Here is a 27,513-nt window from a genome sequence, read left to right as displayed (position 1 = left end):
ATGGTCATCCCCCCTGGGGTGTAATTTCTCACTTTCTGTCTTTCTGTCTCTGTCTTTCTGGCGAGCGCACGCGCCCTGTAGCAAAAAGCTCTCCAAAAAAAAAAAAGAATTATTTAATTTATTCATTATAATTGTTTCTTTTTTTTTTTTTTTTCGAAGTTGACCAGAGAGAGAGGGAATTGGAAAGTGAGAAAGTAAGCTGCCTGATCCACAACTCAGACCACAGTCAGCCTTGTGGAAGTCCAGCCGCTTTAATCACCATGCCATCTGCCGGCCCCGAGTTTTTCCTTACCTTCTATATGTACATCTTCCATTCTGTCGTAACTCTTCTCTTACCCCAACGCATGTACATACATGCATGCAGGTACACAGACTCTCCTCTCCCCACCTCCCCTGCCAAGGTCTGACAGATTAGTATGGAAATTTGGCATAAGACTAAAACGTTGCTTTTATTGTGGTTCAATCCTTGGTTCATATACAAGAGGACTTCAATAAGTTTGTAGAGGGCCTGGCCCACAGTCTGGTGGTTAAGTGAGCTGGATCTCGCATGGCTAACCATGGTTTGAATCCTCACCCTGGCAGTTTAAAGAACATACCAGGTGTTTGTTCATATGTTCCCCAAATTCCTGTAAAGGGAGAAAGGGTAGAGAAAGGATTGTGGCATGACATACCCCATCTGGGGCTGTTTTCTCCCTCTCTGTCCTTAGTCTCCCTCTAGTGAGTGCATGTGCCCTCTGGCAATTAAAAAAAAAAAAACTTTATGGAAGATTTGAGTTAAAATGTGAGTTTATTTGGTACAAGAAAACATTGAAGTTCATGCATAGTTTTTTCATATATAAATTTTCCATGATCTTTTTCATTTTAATTTGCCATAGTTTGGATTTTTTTCTTTTCTTTTCTTTTTTATTATTTTTTTTTTGAGGGGGGGGGTTGCCATAGAGTGCATGTGATCATTCTGTAAGACAGAGAGAAGGAAAGTGAGAAATAGGGCCACACCACAATCCCCTCTCCTCCTCCATTCTCTTGGAATTTTGGCATGTACACACACACACCCAGAGTGACTTTCAAGTTACCAGGTCCAGGACTTAAACTGCCGTGGGAATCCAGTGCCTTAACTACCACACCACCTGCGAGTCCCTGTCTTGTTTTCTGTTTGTTTTTAGAATTATTTTTATTTAATCTGGTTTTATTATTATCATTATTATTTTTTTAATTTGACCAGAAAGAGAGAGAGAGAGAGAAGGAAAGTGAGAAAGCAAACTGCTGGGTCCAGAACTTGAACTGTGGTTGGCTATGTAGGAGTCCAGGACCTCAGCCACTACACCACCTACCAGCCCCCTTCTATTTGAAAAAAAAAAAATGCTGTAGGATGCCTGAGCTCACTAGACAGAGACAGAGAGAGAAAGAGAAGAAAAGTGAGGAACCACCCCCCAGGGCAGATGGCTACGCCACTGTCCCTTCCCCATTCCTCTTGCAGGATTTTAGGCACACATGCACATGTTCCTGACTTGATTTTCAAGCTGCTGTGTCCAGGACTCTCAACCGTGTAGCTGGTCATGTGGGATCCAGTGCTATAATCTCCATGCCACCTGCTGGCCTCACACTAACCTTTAATATTTGCTGAATAGATTTTTTTCTGTAAATATTTTGGTTTTAGTCTGCTATAGGGCACTTGCATTCTGTACAAAGACACAGAGAGAGAGTGTGAAACAGAGAGGAAAAGTGAGAAATCACTCCCCAGGAGGAATGGCCACACTGCATTCCCTTCTCCTTCATTCTCCTCTTGGTATTTAGTACAGACATATGCACCCAGCATGTTTTGTAACCCACTGGATCTGGGACTCAATCATGCAGTTGGCCATATGGAATTCAGCTGCCTTAGCCACCAAACCATCGAGCTGGGCCAAATATTTGTTTTAATGTGTTTGGAAGAATGTTAAAGAGAAAGGAAGATTAATCAAAACACTATCATTACTTTTAGAGTTGTGTAACCTTAAAGGATAAAGTTTGGGAGCCAGCCAGTGGTGTAGTGGTTAAGGCACTTGGCCTTAAGGTACTTGGCCGGCCAATTGAGTAGTTCGAATCCTGGACCTGGTGGCTTGAGAAACATGTCAAGCACATGTGCGCAGGTGCCCAAAATTTCCGGAGGAGAATGGAGGAAGAGGGATTGTGGTATGGCTGTCTCCCCTGAGGGGATGATTTCTCATATTCCTTCTCTTTCTTTCTGTCTTTCTGTCTCTCTCCAGTGAGCACATGCACGCTATACCAAAAACTAAAAAATTACTCTCTCGCTCTCTCTCTCTCTCTCTGTGTGTGTGTGTGTGTGTGTGCGTGTGTGTGTAGTTATTTTCCTGAAAGAATACAGTCTATAGTGTACTTTACTATCAAAATAAAAGTTTATCATTTTTTTTAAAATGTGCTATAGGTCACGTATGCTCTCCAAAAAGGGACAGAAAGACAGAGAAAGAGGGAAAGTAAAAAAGTACTCTTTGCTCCTAGTGGGAATGTAAAAAAGTACTCCTTGCCCCTAGTGGATATGACAGCACCACAATCCATTCTCCTCTATTTTCCTGTCAGGATTTTGGGCATAAACACACATACACACACATCCTATATATTTTTTTAAAATTATTTCCTTTATTTTATATATCATTATAGTTATTTTCAATTGACCAGAGCAAGACACACACATACACAGAGAGAGAGAGAGAGAGAGCAAGATAGAAAGCGAGAAAGCAAGCTGCCAGGTTCAAGACTCCACCCATGGTCAGCCATTTGGGAGTCCAGTGCCCCTAACCACCACACCACCTGCTGGCCCCATACCCTGTATATTTTTTAAGCTGCCAGGTCTGAGACACAAACTGTGCAGTCACCACTGTGGGATGCAGCCAAGCTGGCCCCAAGTGTATAAATTTGTTTTGTATACTGCTTAAAATAAATAAATAAATAAAAGGGACCAGCAGATGGTGTAATAGCTACATTGCTGGACTACCATGTAGTCGACTGCGGTTCGAGTCCCAGACCTGATGGTTTAAATTCAAGCTGGGTGCGTGTGCATGTGTGCCCAAGATCCCAAGAGGAGAATAGAGGAGAAGGGAATGTGGCATGGCTGTCCCACCTGGGGGGTGATTTCTTGCTTTCTGTCCCTCTGTCTTCTCTTTCTGGCGAGCACACGTGCCCTATAGCAAAAACCTCTCCAAAAAAAAATAAAAAGAAAGAAAAAGTTCAGTATTCTTAATTATTTTTCATTTGACCAGAGAGAGAGAGAGAGAATGTGAGAAAGAAAGCTACCAGGTCCAGATCTCAAACCATGGTCAGCCATGTAGGAGTTCAGTACCTTAACAACCATGCCACCTACCAGCCCTTGTACTCTGCTTTTAAATTGTTGATATTAGGGCCAGCCCCACACTGCAGTGGTTAAATGCTGTGCATTGGGAGCCCAATTCCACATGGCTGATGATGGTTTGAGTCCCAGCTCAGGGTCTTAAAACACATGCCTTGCACAAGTGTGTGCATGTGTGCCCAAACTCCTGATGGGGAGGAGAAATGGAGGAAGAAGGATTATGGCATGACCATGAGAGGTGTGCGCTCTTTCTCTCTCTCTCTCGCACACACATCCTCTGATGATTTAATACATAAATAAAAAGTGACACTGCATGGGAAACAAAAGGTGAATTCACAGCACACAGAATATGAACATCCAACATGTGACTGTCACCTGTGTTTACTGACTAGTCGTATTGTTACTCCATTCCTTACCCATAACAAACCAACCCAGTCCCAACCGCAGTCCCAGTGTCAGTTTACTCTGAATTAATAGCACCCTCGATGACCACAGTTAGTAACTGTGTAAAGCACAATGTTCCTTCACTACCAGCTTGTTATCCCCAACAGAGACATTTCTGAGTCAGCGTTTGGAAAACTTGTCATGGCTGTATCCATTGTGTTTTCAAAAGCTCTAGCTCCATAAGGAAAGTTGGAGATTTAAGTCAAGGAAAATATTTAGGATGAAATATTGTTTTTTCTTTGCCATAGGGTACATGTACTCACGAGAGAGAAATAGACAAAGAAAAAAGGAAAGTGAGAAACCACAATCCCTTCTCCTTCACTCTCTTCTCGGGATTCTGGGTATACAGGCACACACTCCTGGTGTGATTATTCAAGCTGCCAGATCTGGGACCCAAACCATGGAGTCAGCCATGTGGGACCTGGTGCCTTCACCACCATAACACCTGCTAGTTCAGGCTGATATAATTTTTTTCAATGAACTTATTATGAATTTCAGCCTTGAAAAAAAATTAGAGCTAATTTTATATTGCAGGGAGAAATAATGTTCTAGAGCTATAAATTATTTAAAGTAGTTACAAGTATTTTAATTTATCATGTGAATAAAATTAGAAGTAGCCAGGAGCCAGTAAAAGGTGTGGTGGTTGGGGCACCCACCTGATAGCAATTTAAAGAAGAAGAAGAAAATTAAAAATAAATAATTATTTTTAAAAAGAATTAACAGCCAAGATTTAACATTTCCAATGTCATTTATTGGAGTCAACTGATTATTTTGAATCAAAGTAAAATTTTAAATAAATTGTAATGAACATTGTAATTCAAAAGCAGAGTGCCAATGTTGGCCCAATTGTGATGGTACAAAGGAGAGGGTGCTATTGCACTGTAGCAGAGGCCCCAGTGGAAGGTCTGTGTTCTAAATGGGCTGGGCGGTAGAATTATGACATGGCCAGACCCTGTCAAAACTAGCTGCCTATCTCTCTTCCTCTTATTTTCTTTCTCTCTCTCAGGAAAAAAGAAAAAAAAAAAAAAGAATGTCATTCTAGAGAAAAATGACACCAGGAAGTTAGTTGGAGGTGGGTGGGAGGAGAAAAAATTTGAAAAAACACCAAAGATCTATAAAGTCACTTAAGTTCAGCTTTAAATAATAAAATTTCATTAGGGGACCAGTGGATGGTTTAATGGTTACGTTGCTAAACTCCCACTTAGTTGACCACAATTCAAGTCCTGGACCCAGTGGCTTAAAACTCACACCAGGTGCATGTGGATGCATGCCCAATATCCTGAGAGGAGAAGAGATTGCAGTGTGACTGTCACCCCTGAGGGGTGATTTCTCACTTCCTGTCCCTCTTTGTCTCTCCAGCAAGTATATGTGCCCTATAGTAAAAAATCTCTCCCCCCAAAAAAAAATTCAGTAAAAGATTATTTTTTTAATCATTTGTAGAAGATAAAAATGTTTTCTATAATATTAGCCTACAAAATTATCAGTGTAGACTAGGTAGTTATTTTGCTAAATTTTGAAATAAGTAATTTGATAGTGATAAGCATGGGAAAAATATTAAAAGGTACAGTGTGAGAACCAAACAGCCTTGGAATTGACAACAACTCTGGTTGGAAATGCATGCTCAGTGTTATAGATGCTCTGATCTTTTTTAAGTGGTCTATAGCTTTGCAGAGGAGGAAAAGGATGTACAGCACAACATAAGGACATAGCCAAATGCAGGAGATGGCTCATACAGTTCATGCCAGAATCAGAAATGGAAATTGGTAGCATGATGTTCTTCAGTCTAAGATATATATATATATAAATTATTTAACTTTATTTATTTGTTTATTTTAATTTGACCAGAAAGTGACAAAGTGAGAGAGAGAGAAAGTGTGAAAGCAAGCCTCCAGGTCTGGGATTTGAAACGCAGTCAGCCATGTGGGAATCCAGCACCTTTAACTACCACACCACCTGCCCCACTATGAGCTACATTTTTTTAAGAGCTCTCACCTTATTAAATAGAATCAGAAGCTTTTTTAAAAAAGAATTATTTAATGTTATTTATTATTACTACTATTATTATTTTTAAATTTTGCTATAGGACACATGTGCTCACCAGAGAGAGATGAAGGGGTGGTAGTGAGAAAGCAAGCCTACCAGATCTGTGACTTGAACCACGGTTGACAGTGTGGGAGTTCAGCATCTTAACTACCATGCTATCTGCTGGCCCCAGTATTGAAAAAATTGTATCATGATAATAGAGGTAATTGAACATATCCTAAGGATAAAGTTGAGAAGAAATAATGAAAATAACTTTATCCTTGGGAAATCTCAGAATTCTAGGAGTCACACATGAGTTTTTTTCTCAATTTCTTAGTGAAAGAACTGTTGCTAACAAGAGGATCTTTGGAATAGACTTAACAGAACACACACAGCTTTGGAAAGGGTAATGTTACATGGAGGGTTTGCATTTGAGTTGCTCCTTTAAGAAAGTAAAAATTAGTAATAGGTAATTGATGGTCTTCCATACATGGGAGGTCTGAAAAGGTGAAATGATGGTAGGGATGCATTTTGGTTGATTGTCCTAGTAAAATAGATATGTCAAGACATTAGAAATACCATGCTCAATGGAACTAACATCTGAAGATTAGTACCATGTAGCCCAACATACATTTTCTTGTTGTGTGTATAAGTAGTCAGAAAAACTCTTAAGACTCTGCCATGCCTTGCTCCAGCAATACCCCTTGGAGTCAAAGGAAGACCTGAACCTGAAACTTGAGTTAAAATGTGAATACTGGGCCAGCAGGTGGTGGGGTGGTTATGGCGCTGGACTCCCACATGGCCAACCACAGTATGAGTCCTGGACTCAGGACTTGAAAATCATACTGGGTACACATGCATGTGTGCCCAAAATCCAAGGAGGAGAATGGAGGAGGAGACATCATGGTATGGCCATCCCCCAGGAGGTGATTTCTCACATTATCTCTCTCTGGCATGTGCACACACCCTATAGCAAAACTCAAAACAAAACAAATATTCAATTGTGAGCCCTTTTGAGGACAAGAACCACATCTTGGTTATCCTTATATCTCTAGTTCCTGGCTTGATGCTGCACACACTATTTTCACCTCTTCATTATCATCATTATAGCTTATATTTTTAGTCTTGGATATTATGCTTGGGTCTTTACATAGACTTTTGTTTCTTTTTATGATTTTTTTTTCTTTTTCTAGAGAGTTTTAGTATAAGGCTTATGCACTCGCCACAGAGACAGAGATAGAAAGCAAGAAATCACCCCCCAGTTGGGATGGCCACATCACAGTCCCTTCTTCTCCATTCTCCTCTTGGGATTTTGGGCACGTACACACATGCACCCAGTGTGAGTTTTAAGCCACCAGATCTGGTACTCAAACTATGGTCAATTATGTGGAAATTCAGTGACACAACCATTATGCCATCTACTGGTCCCATATTATTACTATTTTTTAAATTTGCTATAGGGTGTGTGTACTCACCAGAAAGAGAGAGTGAGAAAGGGACAGTGAGAAAGCAAGTCACCAGGTCCAGGACTTGAACTACAGTCAGCCATGTGAGAGTCGAGCACCTTAACCACCATGCCACCTGCTAGCCCCTTCTCTTTTGATTCCCGTGACAACCATATTAAGTAAATTCTATTACCCTTACAGATATGAATAATTTGAGGGGTTCCCCCCAAAGAATTATTTATTTATTTATTTATTTATTATAATTTTAAATTTGACCAGGTAGAGAGAGATAGAAGGAAAGTGAGAATGCAAGTTGCCAGGTCTGGGACTTGAACCACAGCCAGCCATGGAGAGTACAGTGCCTTAACTACCATAGCACCCTAATCACCACTCCACCTACCAGCCTCAAAACTGAAATTTAAAGAGATTCAGTAATTAGGGGGCTGGCAAGTACAGTGGTGATTAGGGTGCTGGATTCCCACATGGCCAACAGTGATTCGAGTCCTGGACCTGGTGGCTTGCTTTCTCCCTTTCCCTTTCTCTCTCTCTTTCTCTGTCTCTGGTCAAATTAAAAAATACATATTAATAACAAATAAAATTAAATCTTTTTTTTTAAGGATATTCAGAAATCTGTCTAAGATCAAGGAGCTCAATATTTTTAAAAACTAGACTTGGGGGACAGCAAGTGGTGTGGTGGTTAAGGCACTGGACTCCCACGTGATCATCCATGGTTCAAGTCTAGACCTGGTGGCTTGAAACTCATATTGTGCACATGGAGAAAGGATTGCCATGTGGCCATCCCCGTTGGGTTGTGATTTCTCACTTTCCCTTTCTTTGTCTGTCTCTGGTGAGTACACGTGCTCTATGGCAAAGACCTAACAGAAAAAGATGGTCTTGCTATGTTGTGCTCCTCCTGCCTCAGCCTCCCAATTGGTATTGCAGGTGTTCACCCTGCCCGTGTTTAGATAGGTCTTACTGTGTTGCTTAGACCAACCTTGAGCTTGCAGTCCTGCCTCAGTCTCCAAGTCTCTGGGATTACAGACTCACACCACCACACCAGGTGCTTGGGTTAGGCTTGGGAATTGAACCCAGACCTCCTAGATGGTCTCAGTCTACAGAGCACAGCATCTTAGCAACATGCAACACCATGACTGCAACAAGTATATAGTACTGAGCAATTAATTTAAAGTAATTATTAATTTTTTTTTCCCCCAAGAAAGAGGTTTTTGCTACAGGGCACGCCATATGCTCGCTGGAGAGACAGAGACAGAATGCAAGAAGTCACCCACCAGGGGGATGGCCACACCGTAGTCTCTTCTCCTCCACTCTCCTCTCAAGATTTTGGGCACACACACACACACACACACACGCATGCACCTGGCATGAGTTTTAAGTCACCAGGTTTGGGACTCAAACCGTGTTCGATACGTGGGAGACCAGTAACTTAACCATTACGCCATCTGTCGGTCCTAAGATTATTTTTTTAAATGTTGATTGCCATTTGAGGATATTTTTGGAGCAGAAACATTTCCTTATATAATAAAAGTCATATTCATAATATTGCTCTAACTGGGATACTAGAGTCTCATAATAATCTTGGCTATGGAATTAATGTCTCCATGACCTATAACTGCAGTAAATTAATCTTTTTTCTCTCTCGCTCTTTTTTACCACAAGGTTTTCTTTTTTAAAAAAAGAAAAAAGAGAGATTTTTTGCTACTAGGTGTATGCACTTGCCAGAGAGACAGAAAGCGAGAAATCATCCCCCAGGGGAGATAGCTATGCTGCAATCCCTTCTCCATTCTCCTGGGACTTTAGGCACACATACACACGTGCTTGGTGTGAGTTTTTTGACTTTGTGTATTTTTGCTATAGGGTGCATGTGCTCACTCGAGAAACAGAGACAGAAAGTGAAAAATCACACCCCAGGAGTGATGGCCATGCCGCAGTCCCTTCTCCTACATTATCTTTTCAGGATTTTGGGCACGTGTGTATACGCACCCAGCATGAGTTTTTTTAAACTGCAGGTCCAGGACTCAAACCATGGTCAACTACTTGGAAATCCAGAGACATAACCATTATGCCATCTGCTGGTCCTGAGTCTTATCTTAAAATGTTTCTGGGGCTGGCAGGTGGCATCGTGATTAAGGGCAGTGGGCTCCCACATAGTCGACTGTGGTTTGAGTCCTGGACCTGGCGGCTTGCTTTGTCTCTCTCTCTCTGTTCCTCTATGGTCAAATTTAAATAAATTAATTAATTAAACAAATAGAGTTAAATAAACTAATTCTTTAAAAAAATTTTTTTTGATTGTCAGTAATTGGACACTTTCATATGTCCCTTGATTGTAATATCTTTTCAAAGGGGATTGTATTATTGTAATTGCTATCAGTACAATTTATAATGGCCACTTTTAATTGCTATCAGAACAATTTATAATGGCCATTTTTTCTGTTTTTGTGTTTGCTTTAGCTTTGCTGTGTTGTGTCTTTAGAGGACTACATGTCATCACAAGTCAGCCATTCCCACTATAGTTATGGCAAGATACCAGCATTCTTTAATGTTTAAGTGGTGGAGAATCTTGACTTTGTATACATATATGCCAGCAGCCTATATCTATTCAGCTAAAACTGTATTGTTCTTTATTTTATAGTTACATAAGAATTCACTAATACCTAGCTTTCTTTTTTTTTCTTTTAAATTTTGCCATAGTGCTAGTACCTTCGCTGGCGAGAGACAGAGAGGGGAAAAGTGAGAAACCATCCCTCATGGGTTGGCCATGCCACAGTCCCTTCTCCATTCTTCCCTTGGGATTTCAGGCACACAAGCAAACACACACTCAGCATGTTTGTTCAAGCTACCAGGTCCAGGACTCAAACCATGGAGTTGGCCCTGGGGGGATCTAGCACCTTACCCACCATGTCACCTGCTGGCCCAGTAGATAATTTTATGGTGTAAGATTAATTCAGTGTGCTCACTTAGGCAGCACACATACTAAAATTGGAACGATACAGAGAAGATTAGCGTAGCCCCTGTGCAAGGATGACACACAAATTCATGAAGTGTTCCATATTAAAAAAAAAAAAAAGATTAATTCAGAAAAGTTCATTAGAAGACAATTTAAAAAATATTCATAATTTCAGTTTTGTATGTTTGTTTGTTTTCACTTTGTGATAGGGCATGCACAGTCACCAAAAAGAGATAGAAGAGAGAGAGACAGAGAAATCATTCCCCAGTAGTAATGGCCACACTACAATCCTCTCTCCTCCATTCTTCTCCCAGGATCTTGGGTATGCAGACACATGTGCCCAGTATAGTTTTCAAGTAGCCAGGCCAGGACACAAACTGCAGTCAGCCATGTGGGAATCCAGCGCCTTAACCACCATGCCACCTGCTGGCCCCTATAATTTCAGTTTCTAACATCATTTTTTTGTAATTAATTTTAAGACCTACATTGAAAACACTACTTCTGAAAAAATAAGTTACATATGAACTCTGGGTTGAATAAATGAATTCTGAATAAAATCACTTCTTAACTTTAAATCAATTTATTTTTGGATGGGATGTAATATAAAAGTGGTTGCTAGGGTCAACTAACATTATTTGTACTACATGTAGAGCTGTGCATTATTTGTGGTTTTTGTTAGCTATGTGATAGGAAGAATGATTTGAAGTCATTTTATAGTTACTTTTCCTGACGTTATCATTATCCTTAAATATTAATAATTTTTACAAATCATACCCAAGTTATAATAATTGATTAAAAGAAAAAACTAAAATTAAGAGATTGTGAAGTGGGAATTAGTAGCGGACATAGTGGTTAGGGGACTGGACTCCCACATGGCTGACAGTGGTTCAAGTCTTGGACCTGGCAGCTTGGTTTTTCTCTTTTTCTCACTCTCCCTCTCCATTGTGAGCACATGGCCCTATAGCAAGTTAATAAATAATAATAATAAAATAAAAATTAAATAAATGATTTGTTTAAAAAAAGAAAGATTGTGATGTCAGAAAAGATATTACATTCTTAGAGGCAAAATATGTAACAGAAATCCTTGAGGAAACAAAGTAGAAAAAAATATATAAACAGAGAATGTATTAATTAGATAATACTTTAAAATGTTAAAGTGAAAACAACTTATATAGTTTCTTTGGTAATGTTTAATAAACATGAGGTTCTTTGTTTTAAAATACAGTGTTGTGCTTTTACATTTTTGCAGCCATAAACTGAAGTATAGTATTTTGTCTTTTTTTTTTTTTTTTTTTTTTTTGACAAAATGTCTTTCAGTAGTACTTGTCTTGAATTTTTCAGGTCATGAAACTGGAGAAAATATTTAAGATTTTAAAAAGCTTCAGTATTGGCTGCAAGGTGACAAAAATGTGGTTGTAATTACAAATTAAAGATAATTTTGAAAGAGAGGTAGTTAACCAGGTGAGGTTAAACAAGATTAAATGATTTATGGCCATTTTATAAAATAATGACAGTCTTCATTTTAAGCTACAATGTAAAGTGCTTTATTCTGAGATTAAGTATTGTGGCAGAAGCTAAAACTGCCTTTTTTCTAACAGTGCCAGAATACAACCTCTTTTTCTTTTTGCACTAACAAGACTGCTTTACCACCACAGCCCACTCTAAGTAATTAAATCAATCCTTTGTACTTACCGTATTCTCCTCTAGTGACGGTACTAGATCTGATTATATGCTTCATGCATATTCAAAGTACCGCACTGACAGCTCTTTAATGAGCTCTTACTTAATCAGTATGAACAATGTTCATCTTGTTCTTTTTTTCCTCATGCATTAGAGCTAGGAACAGTTGGGAAAAATGAAACATCCAGCATTCATTTGAAAAATATATTGTACTTTGAAAAGTGTCTAAGCTGAGGAAGTTGCATTCTGCCCTTTAAAAGTCTGATGGACAAATTGGATTACTAGTATTGGATTAAATAACAAATGGTTAGAGGAGAAATGAGAAAAGCTCACTGTGATCACAGGCTTTAATATTTTTTGTTACTTATAAAGCTAAAGGGGTCTTTAACCAGTTATTAAAGTCAGGATTAATTTGTAATGGTTCAACTTACTGGCTTTTAAAAGCTTTTTAAATTTAAAAAATTTAACATTCCAAAAAACAATACTGTATTATGTATTGGAAGAAATTTTAATTTTTTATTATAAGTCTAAGTATAGATCTCCATTATTCTATCTCAGATAAATATTTCGTGATGTGGAATTGATTTATCCTCAAATATGTCTTTTCATTTAATTTAAAACTGTATAGCAAAGTGTTATGTGTCTTTAAATGTTTTATTGTTAGGCTTATTTCCTTTTGAAACATGAGACTCTTTTAGTATTAGTTATTTCCTAACAATTAGGGGAGAGTGATTTTTATTCTTACCTAGAAATCATAGGCATGAATTAAACCGAAAATAACACCGTACCACATCAATATTGTTATTCTCAAGGAAGCAGCCTTCCATTGAAGAAAATGATGCTAATTTAAGAGTAGGCTAGTTGCTTCTACGATTGCCTGAAAGCCTCAATTATAGGTTAAGTTAGACTCAAAACAAAGTTTTAATATGTCTATACTTTCAGAAGCCACTTAGGTTATAAAGACAATAATTAAGTCTTTAATCAGAAAATAAAATATCATAAAATCTACACCTATTAATATTGCACACATGTGTCATTTCACTGATCAAAAAGGCCTTCACCAGGGTACAATTGGCCTTTTTCCAAATTGCAAGCTTTTTCTCAGCTTTTTCTTTTTGCTCTTTCTTCTTTTGTTGCTACCCAGGGATTTGTGCCTATCGCAGCCTGTATCACATGACCAGTGTCAAGACATCACATGGTCCAAAGTGAATACAAAACCAGCTACCTTAAAAGAGAGATTAAAAATACTGTAAAACAATAAAGACTTTTGTTCAGACTCTGAAAGAATCTATCTTAAGTCGGCTTCGTACCATTAAGTTTTAACAGCATTTAATGAGAGCACATACTCTCACTATGCTCCTTCAAGGTGGACAACAGTTACCTATTTTATAGGGATATGTGTTTAATCTTTTACACAGCTTTTGTTTTGTTTGTTTTTTAAAATAATTATTTATTATTATTATTTTTTAATTTGCTATAGGGCACATGATGCTCACCAGAGAGAGAGAGGAAGTAAGAAAGCAAACCGCCAAGTCCAGGACTGAAACTGCGGTCAGCCATGTGGGAGCCCAGCACCTTAACCACCACACCTAAACCACCACACCAGCTGCTGGCCCCTATGTAGCTTTTTTATACTATTTTCATTCTAAAATTTTCTTCAGATTTCTGGTAGTGTAGAAATAGTTACATGAACTATGGTAAGACCATAAATTATGCAAGCATTAAAAAGAATTATCAGAGGGGCCAGCAGGTGGTATAGTTGTTAAGGCACTGGAACTCCCACATGGCTGACCACGGTTCAAGTCCTGGACCTAGAAGCTTGAAATTCATGCTGGGTCTATGTGCATGTGTGCCCAAAATCCTAAGTGGAGAATAGAGGAGAATGGAATAGAGCATGGCCATCCTCCTAGGGGATGATTTCTCTCTCTCTCTCTCTCTCTCTCTCTCTCTCTTTCTGTCTGTCTGTCTGGCAACTATGTGTGCCCTATAGCAAAAATTCTCTTTAACAGATTTTTCAGTGCATGATAGAACAGTTCATAAGCCAGTATATGCTATGGTCTCACTTAGGTTGAAGAAACTTATATGCATCTACAGATAAAGTACGCAGTGAGTGGTAGACTTAACTGTGTTTATGGTATGGAAGGAGATACACTAAACTGTAATACTATTCAATCTGAAGAGGGATATATAGCAGGGAAGTTGGGGAGGAGAACTTATCTTTTACTCAGTTATACCATTGTTGGGCTTTTTAAAGTGAACAAGTAATGTGTTCAAAGTTTAAAAGGGAGTATCTTGCTTAAAAAAGAAAATAGAATTTAGGGGGCCAGCAGGTGGTGTGGTGGGTAAAGGCACTAGATTCCCACGTGGCCCACCACAGTTCAAGTCTAGCCTGGGGCTTGCTTTCTCAATTTTCCTCTGTCTCTTTCTGATCAAACTGAAAAATAATAATCATCATAATAAATGAAGTTAAATAAAATAATTCTTAAGAAAAGAAAATGGAATTTAGAAAGTAGTATAATCTTAGGGTGTTCTATTTTTTTTTAAGAATTATTTTATTTAATTAATTAATTTATTTAACCAACCAGAGAGAGAGGGAAAGGGAGAAAGGAAGCTGCCAGGTCCAGGACACGAACCATGGTTGACCATATGGGAGTCCAGCACCTTAACCACCACACCACCTGCCGGCCCCAGATGTTTGATTTTTTTTTAATTAGATGTTTAAGTTAACCCTCTGAATACTACACTGAAGTTGGACTAAAGTATTAAATAATGGCTATTGGCAAAGAAATAAACCAATCATGGGTGAAATTTTAAAAAAGTAAAAGAACTGTAAATCTCACTAGGTATAATTTAAATGAAGAGGAAAGAAAATGTGAGGAAAGTATTTTTCTTGCATATAATTATGGCCTACTTCTACAGAAATAATACCAAATATGTACTGCATTATAACCATTAATATATGGGCCTTTGAGGGGTGGGTGGCGTGGTGGTATAGATGATGGAATGGGTGTTAAGGATAGTGAGTTTTAAATATCTCTTACATGCGATCTAAAATATTAGATTGTCCCTCTGCTCAAATGTTTTCTGAACATTATCATGTTCCTCGTTTGTGTGTGTGTGTGTGTGTGCACACACGCGTGTGAGTGTTTTTACAGTAGTCTTATCATTTGTAGTGTATTTGACATTTTGCAAGTGGTTTACCCTATTAGGGATGATGAGTTCCAGAGTGGTATATACACACACATCTTCAGTTTACTTTTAGGGAGGAAAATAAGAGTGGGGGGGGAAGGCAAGTTGTTACAAGTAGAAGCTCTCACACAATCTCTAGACTTCTCTGATTTTCCTGCTTTAATGATTTTTAAGGTTTTTTATTTATTTATTTTTTTATCATGACCAGATGTCTGTCAGCGCTATGAGTTTCTCATTGAAACATAATAGCAAGTCAGCCTCTGGGGAGGATTTAAAAGGTGGAACACTTTGTTTACTGTACTTAGTGTTAATATGATCTATAGGTATGTTCAGGGGGACCTATATATGCATGCCGAATAATATCAGCTTTAGAAGATTGGCTTATGAGTTTTTAAATACTGATTCTTTTTTTAGGCCTTTAATCTCATATTATTATAAGTAATTTAATGTATAGTATTGGAGTAGCTAGAATCTTTTTCCTTGTTAAAAAGAAAACTTAGCTTGTAAATGTCATATAAGAAGTAACTCTTTCTGAATTTTAGGAAGGAACACAGAAGAAGAAGAAGCTTTGATGCAGGAGTGGTTTATGTTAGTTAATAAGAAAAATGCCTTAATAAGAAGAATGAACCAGCTCTCTCTTCTGTAAGTACTCATGATGGTTCTGGGTTTTCTTACAACATTGAAAAATCTTAGGCTTTTTGTTACTGCCTTCTTTGTGTTTTTGTATTTACTAGGCTTAATTTCTTTCTTTCCTGAGAGATTCATAATTATGCTTTTTTTTTAAAGAATCATTTTATTTAACTTTATCTATTTATTTATCTTAATTTGACCAGAGAGGGCCAGAGTGAGGGAAAAAAAAAAAAAGAGAGAGAGAAAGAGAGAGAGAGAGAAAGAGAAAGTGAGAAAGCAAGTCACCAGTCCAGTACCCAAACCATGGTCAGCCATGTTGAAGTCCAGCGCCCTTAACCTCCATGCCATCTGCCAGCCCCCATGGTTATTTTTTTATATAAAAATTAAAAATAGTATATAATGATTTTCTTCTGGACAATAAACATGACTAAATGGAGTGATAGACACTGGGAAAAAATGTTTATTACATGGAAGGCCAAGGAATATTAATTTTTGTGTTTAAAAGATACATATCACTTGCTCAAGGAAGGAAGTTTGGTTTATATTGAGGGTTAGAGGGTAAAAAGAAATAAAACTGAAATTTATTGAATGACAAATTTGAAGTTAACAAATGAAACAACTCTTAATAAGGACAAAACTACATTAATAGTCTACAGGTGCGATTACTGTAAATTTTGCAAGAAGAGATTAATTACTTTAAAAGAGGTGACATTTTTATGATTGCAAGAATTACAGTAAAATGGAGACTAGACCAAATATAAGCATTCTTAGACTTTAGCATTTAATTGCCTATAGGATGTAATGTTTGTTCTTTTCTGCTGACTAGCTATGTTCTTGTAGTATGCCACCTAGTGTGGGAATAAGCAGGTTTACTTGTTTCATTTTAGTGAAAAAGTCTTAATGTTATAATTTTATGCCATGCATGAACTCAATAAAAGAGTTAGAATGAAGCACAAAACTTAACTAATACTGGTTCTTTACTTGCCTCTATATTAAATTTGTAGTGGCGGTAGTTTCATGTTTCTTACAGTCTTTTCACGAAAACTTCTGGGCTAGCAAGTATTGATTATGAAATATGAAAATATTTTAGAAAGTAGCCTTATACACTTATTACAATGAGCACTTAATACAAAAAGCTCTGAAGAATGAGACTACTTATCCTCAGATTAAAATATACTTCTGTTCCATTCAAAATTTGAGGAGGGAAATAGTAAATACTCAACTGAGGAAGGTTTTATGTTTGTGTATCGTTTGTTTGGAGTGGCTTAAAGGTAAAGAGAAAAGTCAGTTATGAGTTCTAAAATCAATGTAACCTAAAGGTTCTTTTAAGTGTTTAATGATTTAGTAATTAGCATATTGATGAACTTTTGCAACTTGCCTAGGGAAAAAGAACACGATTTAGAGCGAAGGTATGAGCTCCTGAACCGGGAATTACGTGCAATGCTAGCCATTGAAGGTAAGAAATGCTGTGGTGGGTGAGGTATAGGAGGTGTCAATTGTCAAAGAGATTCAGAGTATAATACACCTCTGGTCCTACTAGCTCTGGTGCACTAGGAACCTGCAGGAATTGCAAATGCGTAGAAAACAGTATTCGCCCTAGGACCCTAACTTCGACACTGTCATTATGTTTGCTATTAAGCAGATACTTATTTTAACTTTTGATTCAGTAAGCTTACATTTTCATAGAGTACAAAATATAAGAAGTAAATTGATTTATTACGTTTTCCTTGTGTACAATTTGAAGTCATTTCCACCATGGAGGTTTGGAAAAGATTTATTATTTTTCACATTCAGACTCTTAAATTTTACCTTAATTGATGTTGACATTGAAATGCATCACTGTCCAGTCTGCTATTGGTCTTACAATTCCACCTATTAAAAGGATATTCAGATAATAAAGACTGGCATAAGAGATAAATGAAATACTTTCATACCATTCATTAAGCTTTTAAATGAATTATATGTAATTTTACATATGGTTCATAATATCGGTAAACATCAGCTAGCTTTACTATGGCATTAACTGTATATGACTTTTTTTAATTCTTAAGTATTTTTATAATGCTGTTCTCATCTTAGTTGAAAATGTCTTATAGTTCAAAGATGTCTGCTTAAAAGCTAATCCTTTGGGCTCTGTAAAATGGACCTTTTGTCTAATCAATGCAAATTGATTTTCCTATTCTATATTGACCTCTTAACCCATTGACTGTCCATGGTAATTTTGTTCTTCACCTGATAAGGTACCTGATCCATAATAAGTCAATTCTAATTAGTTCAGAAACTGGAAATTTAAGTTTGTAAAGGAAAGCCAAGTGAAGCTTTATAGTCTTAAGATATTTTAATAAATACTATTATCAAATAAAATGCATACAGTTTATCTAAATATTCTATGTTTATGGAAGATGGAATTTTTATTTTTAATTACTTTTATATCCATAATCTCATTTGATAAATGTCACGGGCAACATTTTATATTCTCATTTCAGAATCTGACTTACTGTATTTTAAAAGGATTCAGTTAATTTCCTTCAAGTGGCTATCAAAATGTATCATATTATACCATCGATAATGACTATAAAGTTTACCAAAGTTATCTGAGAAATTCTGTGAAACTTACCATTGAAATAAAGTACACAGTATTCTGCATGGTATTTGTCCCCTCAGTATAATTCTTGTAGTCATGATAAAGTCTTTAAAAAAGATTAGAAAGCTAAATAGTCAGTGGTAAGTACCACAGATGCTATTTATATAGTGTATATACGTGCATGTGTGTGCACTATAAAATGTATGTGTATGTAGTATGTATAATATATAATCCATTATATAGTTTATTCTTTATAGATTATGTAAACATTACACTAAATACAGAATATTATTTTTTTTTAAATTTAACCCACTCTCTCATATATCGAAAGGTAAATTGTCCCTAAAATACAGCTTGATACAATACAATTGACTTTTAAGGCAGATACTGGTTTTATCCCACAAATCAATGTTATTGCTAAATTCCCGTCTTAAAAGGAGGACAATGACACGTATAAAAGATCCCAGTATCAATTCTATCCTTATATACCAGACTTACAATCTTAAATAATCTTAACACTTTATCTGCTTAACCTTTCTCGTACATACAGAAGACCCAGTAGAAAGTCATATATTTGAAGAATAGGTAAAAAATAATGTTTTTCTTTTTAAAACATTTTTAATATAAGGGCTGGTTTTTTGTTTTGTTTTGTTTTGTTTTGAGTTATTCTTTTGTTTTTTAATTACATTGTCCAATATCTGACCCTGTCTTGAATCTCCCTGCCTATTTCCGTTGTGGTTGAAGGAAAAAGGAGATTTGAGGAAAGGAGCAGCCTGTTGATTACAAATAAAGACACTTTCTGAGAGAGAGGCCTATGCCACTAGCCTGGGCAGTACATGGGCTGGGCTGTCCTAGAGAGGTGCTGGTCATTGTGAAGATCAGCTCTGTAAAAACGGTGTTCTCTGAGCCAGTGCTTAGAATGGATACACATGCAGTTCAATAGCCTTTCGAGTGTTAAAACACCACAGAAAAATACATGAATAGGCAACACTAGTTGGTTTTGTTTTGCTTTCCTTTGTTTTAAAGTTCATTCCTCTTTTCTTTTCCCATCTCTTCTACTTAGTAGCCATAAGATGGTTTTAGTAATAAACTAAAATCTTTTCAAATAAATCTGCTGCTGAAACCATTCACCAGGAGAGAAGTACAGAATACTAATAGCCATAGCACATTGAAAGAAATATTAACAGCTTGGTTTGATAGTAAAAAAATAATATTCAATACATCCATTCTTCTGTGAATCCATAATCACTTTGACCTGTTTTTTTTCCCCCTTTTTTCCTGAGGTGTTTTCATAGCAGGAGTTTCACTCTACTGAGCTAAGTTGTAGGATCCCTCAAGCTAACAAACATCTTTTAGATACTTTTCCTATAGTTTTTTTTTGTTCCAGATTATTTAATTCCCCCTCAGGAAAGATAAATTCATTTCTGCACACATTGGGGTGGGCTTTTAGAAAGTGGTATGTTCATTTTCTGTACAAGAAATGGATCTTCTCTAGGATTTTGTACATCTTGATTTATTCTTGGCTTAGAGTTTGAAGTGGGTGCTCTTCTAAAGGGATTTATGCATAGGTTCACTATTTTTGTAGTTATGGTTTATATGATAAGCTTTTTATATTTAAAATCAATATGTAATCCTGTGGAGGAGCTTATCCCCTAAAACCCCATTTGTAAATCTATTTTAGCTTTGTTACACAGCACAGCCACAGTCTTCCATAGATTGATTAGGTACAGCGGTAGAATCCTATCAAATGGCCTGTTCTGATGATGATGCAAACTCTTTCAGGATTGCTAGTTGACTGGAACTAAAGATAAGACTTGACTGCAATCCCCCAATGTGCTCTTTACAAAACTAGTGTTAATTTTCATCAAAGTGCCAAGCTTATTTATAGTAGCAAGGTTGAAGGTTTACTACAAGAACTTCAGGTCCTTTCTATTAAAGTGTTTATAGGTATTTCTCTTGCCTTTTTTCAAGGTAATTACGAACTTTAGCAAATAAACTGAATTGGAGAATGAATAATTAATTGGCCATATATAAAAAAGAGTTTTTTAAATTAACAAAACACCTTAGTACAGATGGACATAAACAGAATCTCTTTATTTTAACACTTTGGCTCAAATGCAGCATCAAAACTTAATCCTATTTGTTGCAAGAGGATATGGCTTTTGTAGCAAAAGTACACTGGAATCTTTAAATTAATCAGAACCCACATAGTAGTCTGTCCAAGCTAAAGTCAGTATAGCTAGCTAGCTGTGACTGGTGACATAGGTGAGTAATCCTTTCTTAAAATGCACAATAGGTGACATAAACTTACGTGCAGGTTTTTAAAACATGGTATGTCTAGTTCAAGCTATTTAAATACAGATTTTTAAAAATTTAGACTTGAACATACAAATGTGAATCTTGATCAATTTTAAATGTAATAATACTTCCTTTGTAGAAAATGAACAAAATAGTTTATTTGATATCAAAAATTAGCATTCAAATATATATGTATGTGTTTATATGGGGTGTGTGTGTATAATATATGTAGTAATTTATCCCCATTATTTGAAAGCAAATTCAAAGGAAAAGAATAGTTTTCCTAATGCAAAATCTGTTTGTTGCATCTCGCCATATCCTCCACAATTGACTAATATTTTGTAGACAGATATTGATAGTAAGGCAGATTAAATCTGGAAAATCTTATAAATTTACTCTAGAATATTTCAAATCCAAATCTCATGTTAAATGTGACCCTGGAATGATAAAAATTATCTAAATATTCTTAATTTTAAAATGTTTTTATTTTAGTTATGGAAAATATCATAAACTAGGAAGAAGTTAAGATTTTTAAAATGTATTCAATACTGAAGGGGTTAAAAATAAAAGTTCCCTCTTTTATGCACATCATAAAAGTCCTAATTTTTTCCATGTTAAATAAATCCTCATATTTTAAATTACTAATTAAAGCTTTAACAGTGACTAGTCAAGTTCAGAGAAGGAATAATTTAATTAAGAAAAATGTGTGCCTGCTGTTAAAATTTATTTTTTCTTGATTAAAAACTTTTTAAATAATTCTCAATTTCATATTTTTGTGTGGATGGCTTAGAAAATTTGTGTTCCAGTTGTAAAGGTGTTATCAAAATATTTTTGAAAAAAGAATTATAAATGAGAGCTTATCATCAGAATGGTATTTTGAGGTTAGAAATGGAAAAAGTAATATTCACAAGTGGCAACCTTAATAATTAAAAATTTTAGTTACAAATATTTTATAAATTTATCATGTTTTTTTCCTGAGTTAATTTTCCTAGAACTATTATTACCTGAGATTAGACTAAATGATCTTTAAGATGTTTTCAGTCTGAAGAGTCTATTAATTTACCTGCTGTGTAAAGTTAAGACTGATTTAAGAACAAGAACTTAATTAGAACATTTCCAGCATTACTGTCCTCAGTTGCATCTAAATTTAAAGAATAAATTGTGATAGATATGGCTTCTCTTCTGTTATGCTGTTTATTTGAAAAATTCTTATATTCAGAAAAAAGCATTCTATTCTAATACTTTTCTATGCTATAGAATATTTTACTTTTTTATAAGAGTAGCGTGGTTAGTTATTTAATGTATTTGTGTGGTGTTTTTGTATCGAATGTGGATAATTAACATATGGCATGTTTCATATATATGTGTTTGTATGTGTTTAGCTTATATTGAAAGGAATACTGATAGAATTGAATAAACCATTTTAGCTTTTTGCTACTATTCTAACCTTTATTGCATGATGATGCATCTAATTTTTAATTTGTAAATACAAGATAGAATTCCCTCTAGCACCATTTGCTTTCATAAAGCTGCTGAGCAGTTTGCTGTCTTGAATAAATTTTGCTTTGGAGGGGGTCGGGGGGATTTGAACCAGCACATTCTTGTGTGGTTTGTGAAGATTCACATGGTAACCAGCGGTGTGCATTGTTAGGTTTATCTGAATAAGCACCAGCCATGTGAGTTTTAACATGATTGCCCAGGGCAATGGAGAGAGAAGAGAGAAACCCGAAAGGATTGCACTCCTCTCTGTTTTTTGGAGAGTGCATTTGCTGGGGGGGAGGGGGCTGCAGGAGTCAGTGGCCAAGGGTTTTTCTTTCTGCTTTCTTTTTTAAAGCTGGTGTCCTGTTTCCCTTTAGGTCCTCATTTGTTCTGCTATCTGCCTCATCATCTACTTCTTCTTTTCATTGTTTACCTTCCTAATGAGGGAGGCGGGGTAGACTGGGGGTTGATTGACAGTTACAAGCCCTTACAGTCTGGCCAGAGAGCAGTTGGCTTTGGTTTCAAAAGTATTTTAAATGTTCGATTTGGTCCTCTTTTATGAAATGAAACTGCTGCTCACCTTAAGGAATTATCAGACCAGCAATGATTAGGAAATATATTACTGGGGCCTAAACCCTCAAAAAAAAAAAAAAAAAAACCAAAAAAAAAAAGGCCTCCACACAAGGAAAGAGCACTGCCCATCGGATTTTCCAACCTTTCACATGGGGTTTCAAAAAGAAGTATGTAATTTTTCCTTTGCAAAAGTGCTTTGATTTGAAACTACCCAGCAAACGTCTCCAAAAGAAAACTGGCTGTGATGCGATCGAGAGCTGCAGTGTAATATTGCAGAGCAAATTTATTTTTTACTTCAAAGAAAAATGCTAATTAGCCGATTCACTACTTTTAAAGTTATTGTGAAGCATATGGCGCCCAGTGTGAGATACATCCAACTGCTAAAATAGAGCGAAGAGGAAATTAGCGAAGAATGGGCTGTTTGGGGTGAGAGTGGGGGCTGGGGACGAGGCTAGGTTCTCAGGCAGATTCTCTAGCCTTTTCAGAATGATTTTATCGCCCATCTCTGTTTCCCGCCTCCTCATTTACCCGCGTCCCCCGCCACCACCCCTGGGCCAACCTCTTCTGGGCCTCCAGCTCCCCTCCCCCACGGTGACTGGATTCAGGTGCGCACCTCCGGCTGGCCACCGGCTCACACCTGGTCTTTAGCAGGCCCCGCCCCTGCCGTAGCCATCGCCATCTGCGGAAAACAACTTAGGAAGTATGGTTTTACGAGTGAGCCCCTCACGACGGCCGATTCCCCAGAAAACACTAGCTAATGGCTCTATAACAACGGTTTGCGGAGGAATACAAGGAAACTGAAAAGGCGGGAAGGGGAGGGCGGGGGGCCTGGTGTGCGGAGGCCCTGCCGGTGGGTAACTAGCCTCCGGTCTCCTGCAGACTGGCAGAAAACCGAGGCCCAGAAGCGACGCGAGCAGCTCCTGCTGGATGAGCTGGTGGCCCTGGTGGATAAGCGCGACGCGCTCGTCAGGGACTTGGATGCGCAGGAGAAGCAGTGAGTGGGCCTTGGGGTCGGGGTCGGGGCCGAGGCTGTGCCACCTGCCGAGGGGCCGAGAAGTTTGCAGAAAGTTCAATCCAGAGGTCTCTGGAGAGCTGGGCAGCCTTGCGCTGGCCCGGTGCTCCCTGTTCCCGCTGGGGATCCAACCACTGGGTGAGGGAGGTGTGCTGCTCTGCCCTCCACGAAGAAAAATAATTGTGTTTCCTGTTTGTCTGACATCCAGGGCCGAAGAAGAAGATGAGCATTTGGAGCGAACTCTGGAGCAAAACAAAGGCAAGATGGCCAAGAAAGAGGAGAAATGTGTTCTTCAGTAACGCTCAGACCAGAGCCTCTTCCAACCTTTCAGAGTCTTGGGTCTCCAGACCAGAAAGTCAGACAGACTGGTTGATTTACAACTTTTAACATTATGTTTGGCTGGATTGTACCTCTTTAGCACCACCACCCTTTCCCCTCCCTCTTTTCATGTAATACACAGAACTCCAAAATAGCTTTGGGGGGGGGCATTTCCTTGAAATCATGTGGAATCGATTTGCGCAGATACCTTACGAGTGATTGGTATTGGAGGTGTTCAAGAAACTGTTTAAGAAGAAAAAAAAAAAAACCACCTTTACTTTCTCTCATTTTTCCATGGGAGGAAAATCTGAAGCATTTTTGTTGTTGTTGGTAATGGTAATGATAGCATAATGATGGTGGGAGGGGGGAATAGGGAGATAAGAAAAATGTCATGAATGATTTTTTTTCCAGTCCTGCCATATGTAACATTTACTCTGTTACCTAAATTTTATAGTTAGATCATATTCAAACTACTTATTAAACTGTGTTCTATTTACCAGTGGGGTTTTCTGCAGTTGTTTTGCGTTTCACTGTAAGGATAATAGAGTTCCTCTCCCCTGCTTTCCTCAGAGGATGGTTCTTTAACATAGCCTGAGACAAGCCCTGTGGTTTGAAGGTGAGCTGTGAGGATGGGACTAATTGACATGCATCAGTTTACAAAGACAGTCTTACCACCTGAGAGCACCATCTTTTTTCTTTGGATAATTATTTATTACATCTTGCTTGGTTCCTACTTTCTGTTGGGTCTCAACTTTGGCTGAAGAATGCTGTTAATATTTATTCTGTATTGATAAAAGTTCGTCTTGCCACTACAAGTAAATCCCCCAATTAATATTTTCTCCTCTAGCATAGCACTGTCATTTTTTGTGTGTGTGAAAATGGTTATCTGTTTATTTATTACAATACTGAGTCATATATAAATTTTCAATAAAAGCAGAAACTTTCTTACCTTAAACACTGCTGTTACTTTCTTGCAATGTTAACTTGACATTGGTTTGAGTGGAAATTTGGTATCCGTAAGACTTCATGTGGAAAATGATCCTCTGGAACGCAGGGCAGGATACTGGGTTGTATTTGGAGTGAATAAGTTTACACTATCCCAAGGGAGCCCTGCTGACACACGAATGTGAATTGAAAAGTAATTAGTCATTTTCTTAGGCAGTATAAACTATCATCGCTTTTGTAAAGGGTCATCTTTGTTAAAGATTTAAGGAAATTTGTGACTTGTACACCAGTGGAAAAATACTAATATCTTGATGGGTTTTCCTACATTATTTTAATGATTAGTTTTACAGTCATATGAAAGCACAGGGTCTTCTGATAACCTGCAAGTCTGTAGGTACTGGAGTGAAAGGAAGAGTTATTTTTGTGGAAGAGGGGGGGAAAGAGGAGTGTATGCAAGTATGTGTGTATGAGATGAGGGAAAAGAACATTTAACAAGTTCTAGACTACAGAAAAAACTGGCGATTCTCTGGTAGTTTCTATCACACTGTACAGGGGTGTCCAAACAAAGCAAGCTTGTTCAACAAGTCCGAAAACTTAAGAGAAAACAGTCCACTAGCATTCATACTTTAGCCTGGATCCTACCTACCTACATACATACATGCATACATACATAAACACGCGCACACAGATTTCGTTCGAAAAGTATGCAGCCGTCACCAATTGCTAGTCTTTTTAAACGATAAAAACTTCCTACGATGTAATTCCTTCATGAACAGGTTTTTGTAGTTGTTATTGAAAAGTTATTGGAACAAAATGAAATCTGGTATTCACCCTCTTTATTCCAGCAGAGCAGAGCGAGCGGCCGCTCTCTGGGGGAAACTGGCAGGCGGAAATCGCCCGCCCCAAGCAGCCCAGGGCTTGGGCGGCCAGCAGCACCCATCCCATCTACGCTGGATTCGAGGCACCTTTTCTCCCGAGGTGCCGCGCAGAGAGGCGGGTCTCCCCCCACCCCCCGCGCAGAGAGCGGCCCCCCCCCCCCCCCCCAAGCCGCTCCGGGTCTGCCAAGTGGCAAATCTTCCCTCGCCCCAGAATTGCTAGGGTGGTCGCGGGCCGCCGCGCAGCCCCTCTCCCTGCCCCTCCTGCTTCCTGAGCCTCGAGGGGAACTTGCATCTGGGCTGCTGCGTGGCACCCGGACGCCCCTCTGTGGTGGTGGAGAGCGGACCCCGGAGACTGGCGGGGTCAGGCCTCGGCAAAGGCTCTGGGTCCAGCTTGGCTGCGTGGTGCCCAGGGGCCCGCTCCCGAGAGCAGGCGCGAACCCCGCACGCCGAGGGATCGCGAACCCGAAAGCTCGCTCTGCTGGAAAAGACTTTGGGTCGGGGAATCGCGGCGCGCCTTAGCGTTGGCGGCGAGCTGCTGGGGCACGGTCGGCGGCCCCGCACAGAACTTCCGCCCCTGGCCAGGAGTCTTCGGCCCCGCAGCCAAACCCTTCCCTCTGTTCCAGTGTCCTCCAGAGCCTGGCCGGGTCTCGAGGTCACCTGGATGGTGGATCCGGGTCTTGGGGCTCAGCTCCCTCATTCCCTTCCCGGCCCAGGGACCTTGAGCAGGGCGGCTTCCCCTCCCCGCGCTGCGGTGGTTGCAGGAACGGTCGTGGCTTCTGGCCCGGCGTCGCCCACCTGGACATTTGCCTAGCGACAGCCGCCTCATCCTCTGTGCCGCTTTCAAGAAACTTTCATCTCGGTCCCTCTCGCTCTCGACTCTCCTCCCTCTCCCCTCTCCTCTCTCTCTTTTTCTTCTCTTAATCCCGGGATTTTATGGGCTGAGCATTAAGAAAATTCGCCTGCAATTTGGGATTAGATAAATACTCTCATTACCAAAAAAAAAAAAAAAAAAAAAAAACACAGCATTAAGAAAATTCGCCTGCAATTTGGGATTAGATAAATACTCTCATTACCAAAAAAAAAAAAAATCCATGCTACTTGATACCTCCCGACTTCCCCGAGCCTGGTGGCAGCATCTGGAACCGAGAGCGCCGGACTCCCGTGCTGCGGGCCCTGGGGACCGCGCGGGCACATTCCAGCGCGCCCGGCCGCCCCACTTCGCCGCCTCCGACCCAGGTCGGGTGCTGCGGCTGCAAGCGAAACTGGGCCTGGAGGAGGCAGGAGTGCGAGAGATTTCGGGCTGGGGCGCCCGCAAGCGACCTGGTACCGGAAGGCCAGCCCAGGAACGGCGCGCAGGCCGGGACTCTGACCGCGCGGGGCTACAGCCCCAGACGCCTCCAACGCGCACCCTAGGACGTCGGCATAGTTCAGCCCCAGCAAACTAACGCACTCCAGCCCGCTCCTTCCCGCGCAACAAGGGGCCGGGGGCTATTTCGTTTCTGTCTTTACACTGCTCTGCACACCTTAGAGGCTCCGAGCCGCGGGCGCTGACCGCTGAGCCAGGCCTCCCGGCCACTCCCGGCGGGGGCCTGTGCGCGCCTAAGGTGTGTCCCCGCCTCAGCCAGCCCTGCGCCCTGCGCGGTTTCTTTTCCTCTTAAAGCAGCTTGCTCTCCCTGGCTCCCTCTCTCATTTCTTCCCTTCTCTCTCG

General features: G+C 39.0%; 1 protein-coding gene and 1 non-coding gene across 10 annotated transcripts in view; both read left to right on the top strand.

Annotated features, from left to right (window-relative positions):
- The window catches only part of EHBP1 (EH domain binding protein 1), a 587,840-nt gene extending 563,016 nt beyond the window's left edge, over positions 1–24,824 (top strand). For all 9 annotated transcript variants that reach the window (XM_027773334.1, XM_027773333.1, XM_006152207.3 and 6 more), the window contains 4 exons: positions 15,631–15,730; positions 17,101–17,174; positions 23,532–23,646; positions 23,873–24,824. In XM_027773334.1, coding sequence (XP_027629135.1) covers positions 15,631–15,730; positions 17,101–17,174; positions 23,532–23,646; positions 23,873–23,963 — 380 coding nt within the window. In that variant the 3' untranslated portion in view covers positions 23,964–24,824. The remainder of the gene's footprint in view (positions 1–15,630; positions 15,731–17,100; positions 17,175–23,531; positions 23,647–23,872) is intronic.
- LOC114008451 (U6 spliceosomal RNA) lies at positions 10,222–10,328 on the top strand. Its single transcript, XR_003549983.1, has one exon. It is a non-coding gene; the product is annotated as a U6 spliceosomal RNA (small nuclear RNA).
- Positions 24,825–27,513: the final 2,689 nt, after the last annotated feature.

The sequence above is a fragment of the Tupaia chinensis genome, unplaced genomic scaffold (assembly GCF_000334495.1).
Source record: "Tupaia chinensis unplaced genomic scaffold, TupChi_1.0 Scaffold000341_1, whole genome shotgun sequence".
In the NCBI taxonomy this organism is placed as follows: domain Eukaryota; kingdom Metazoa; phylum Chordata; class Mammalia; order Scandentia; family Tupaiidae; genus Tupaia; species Tupaia belangeri.
The sequence above is the reverse complement of the archived record's forward strand: the minus strand, read 5'-3'. Positions and strand labels throughout refer to the sequence as shown.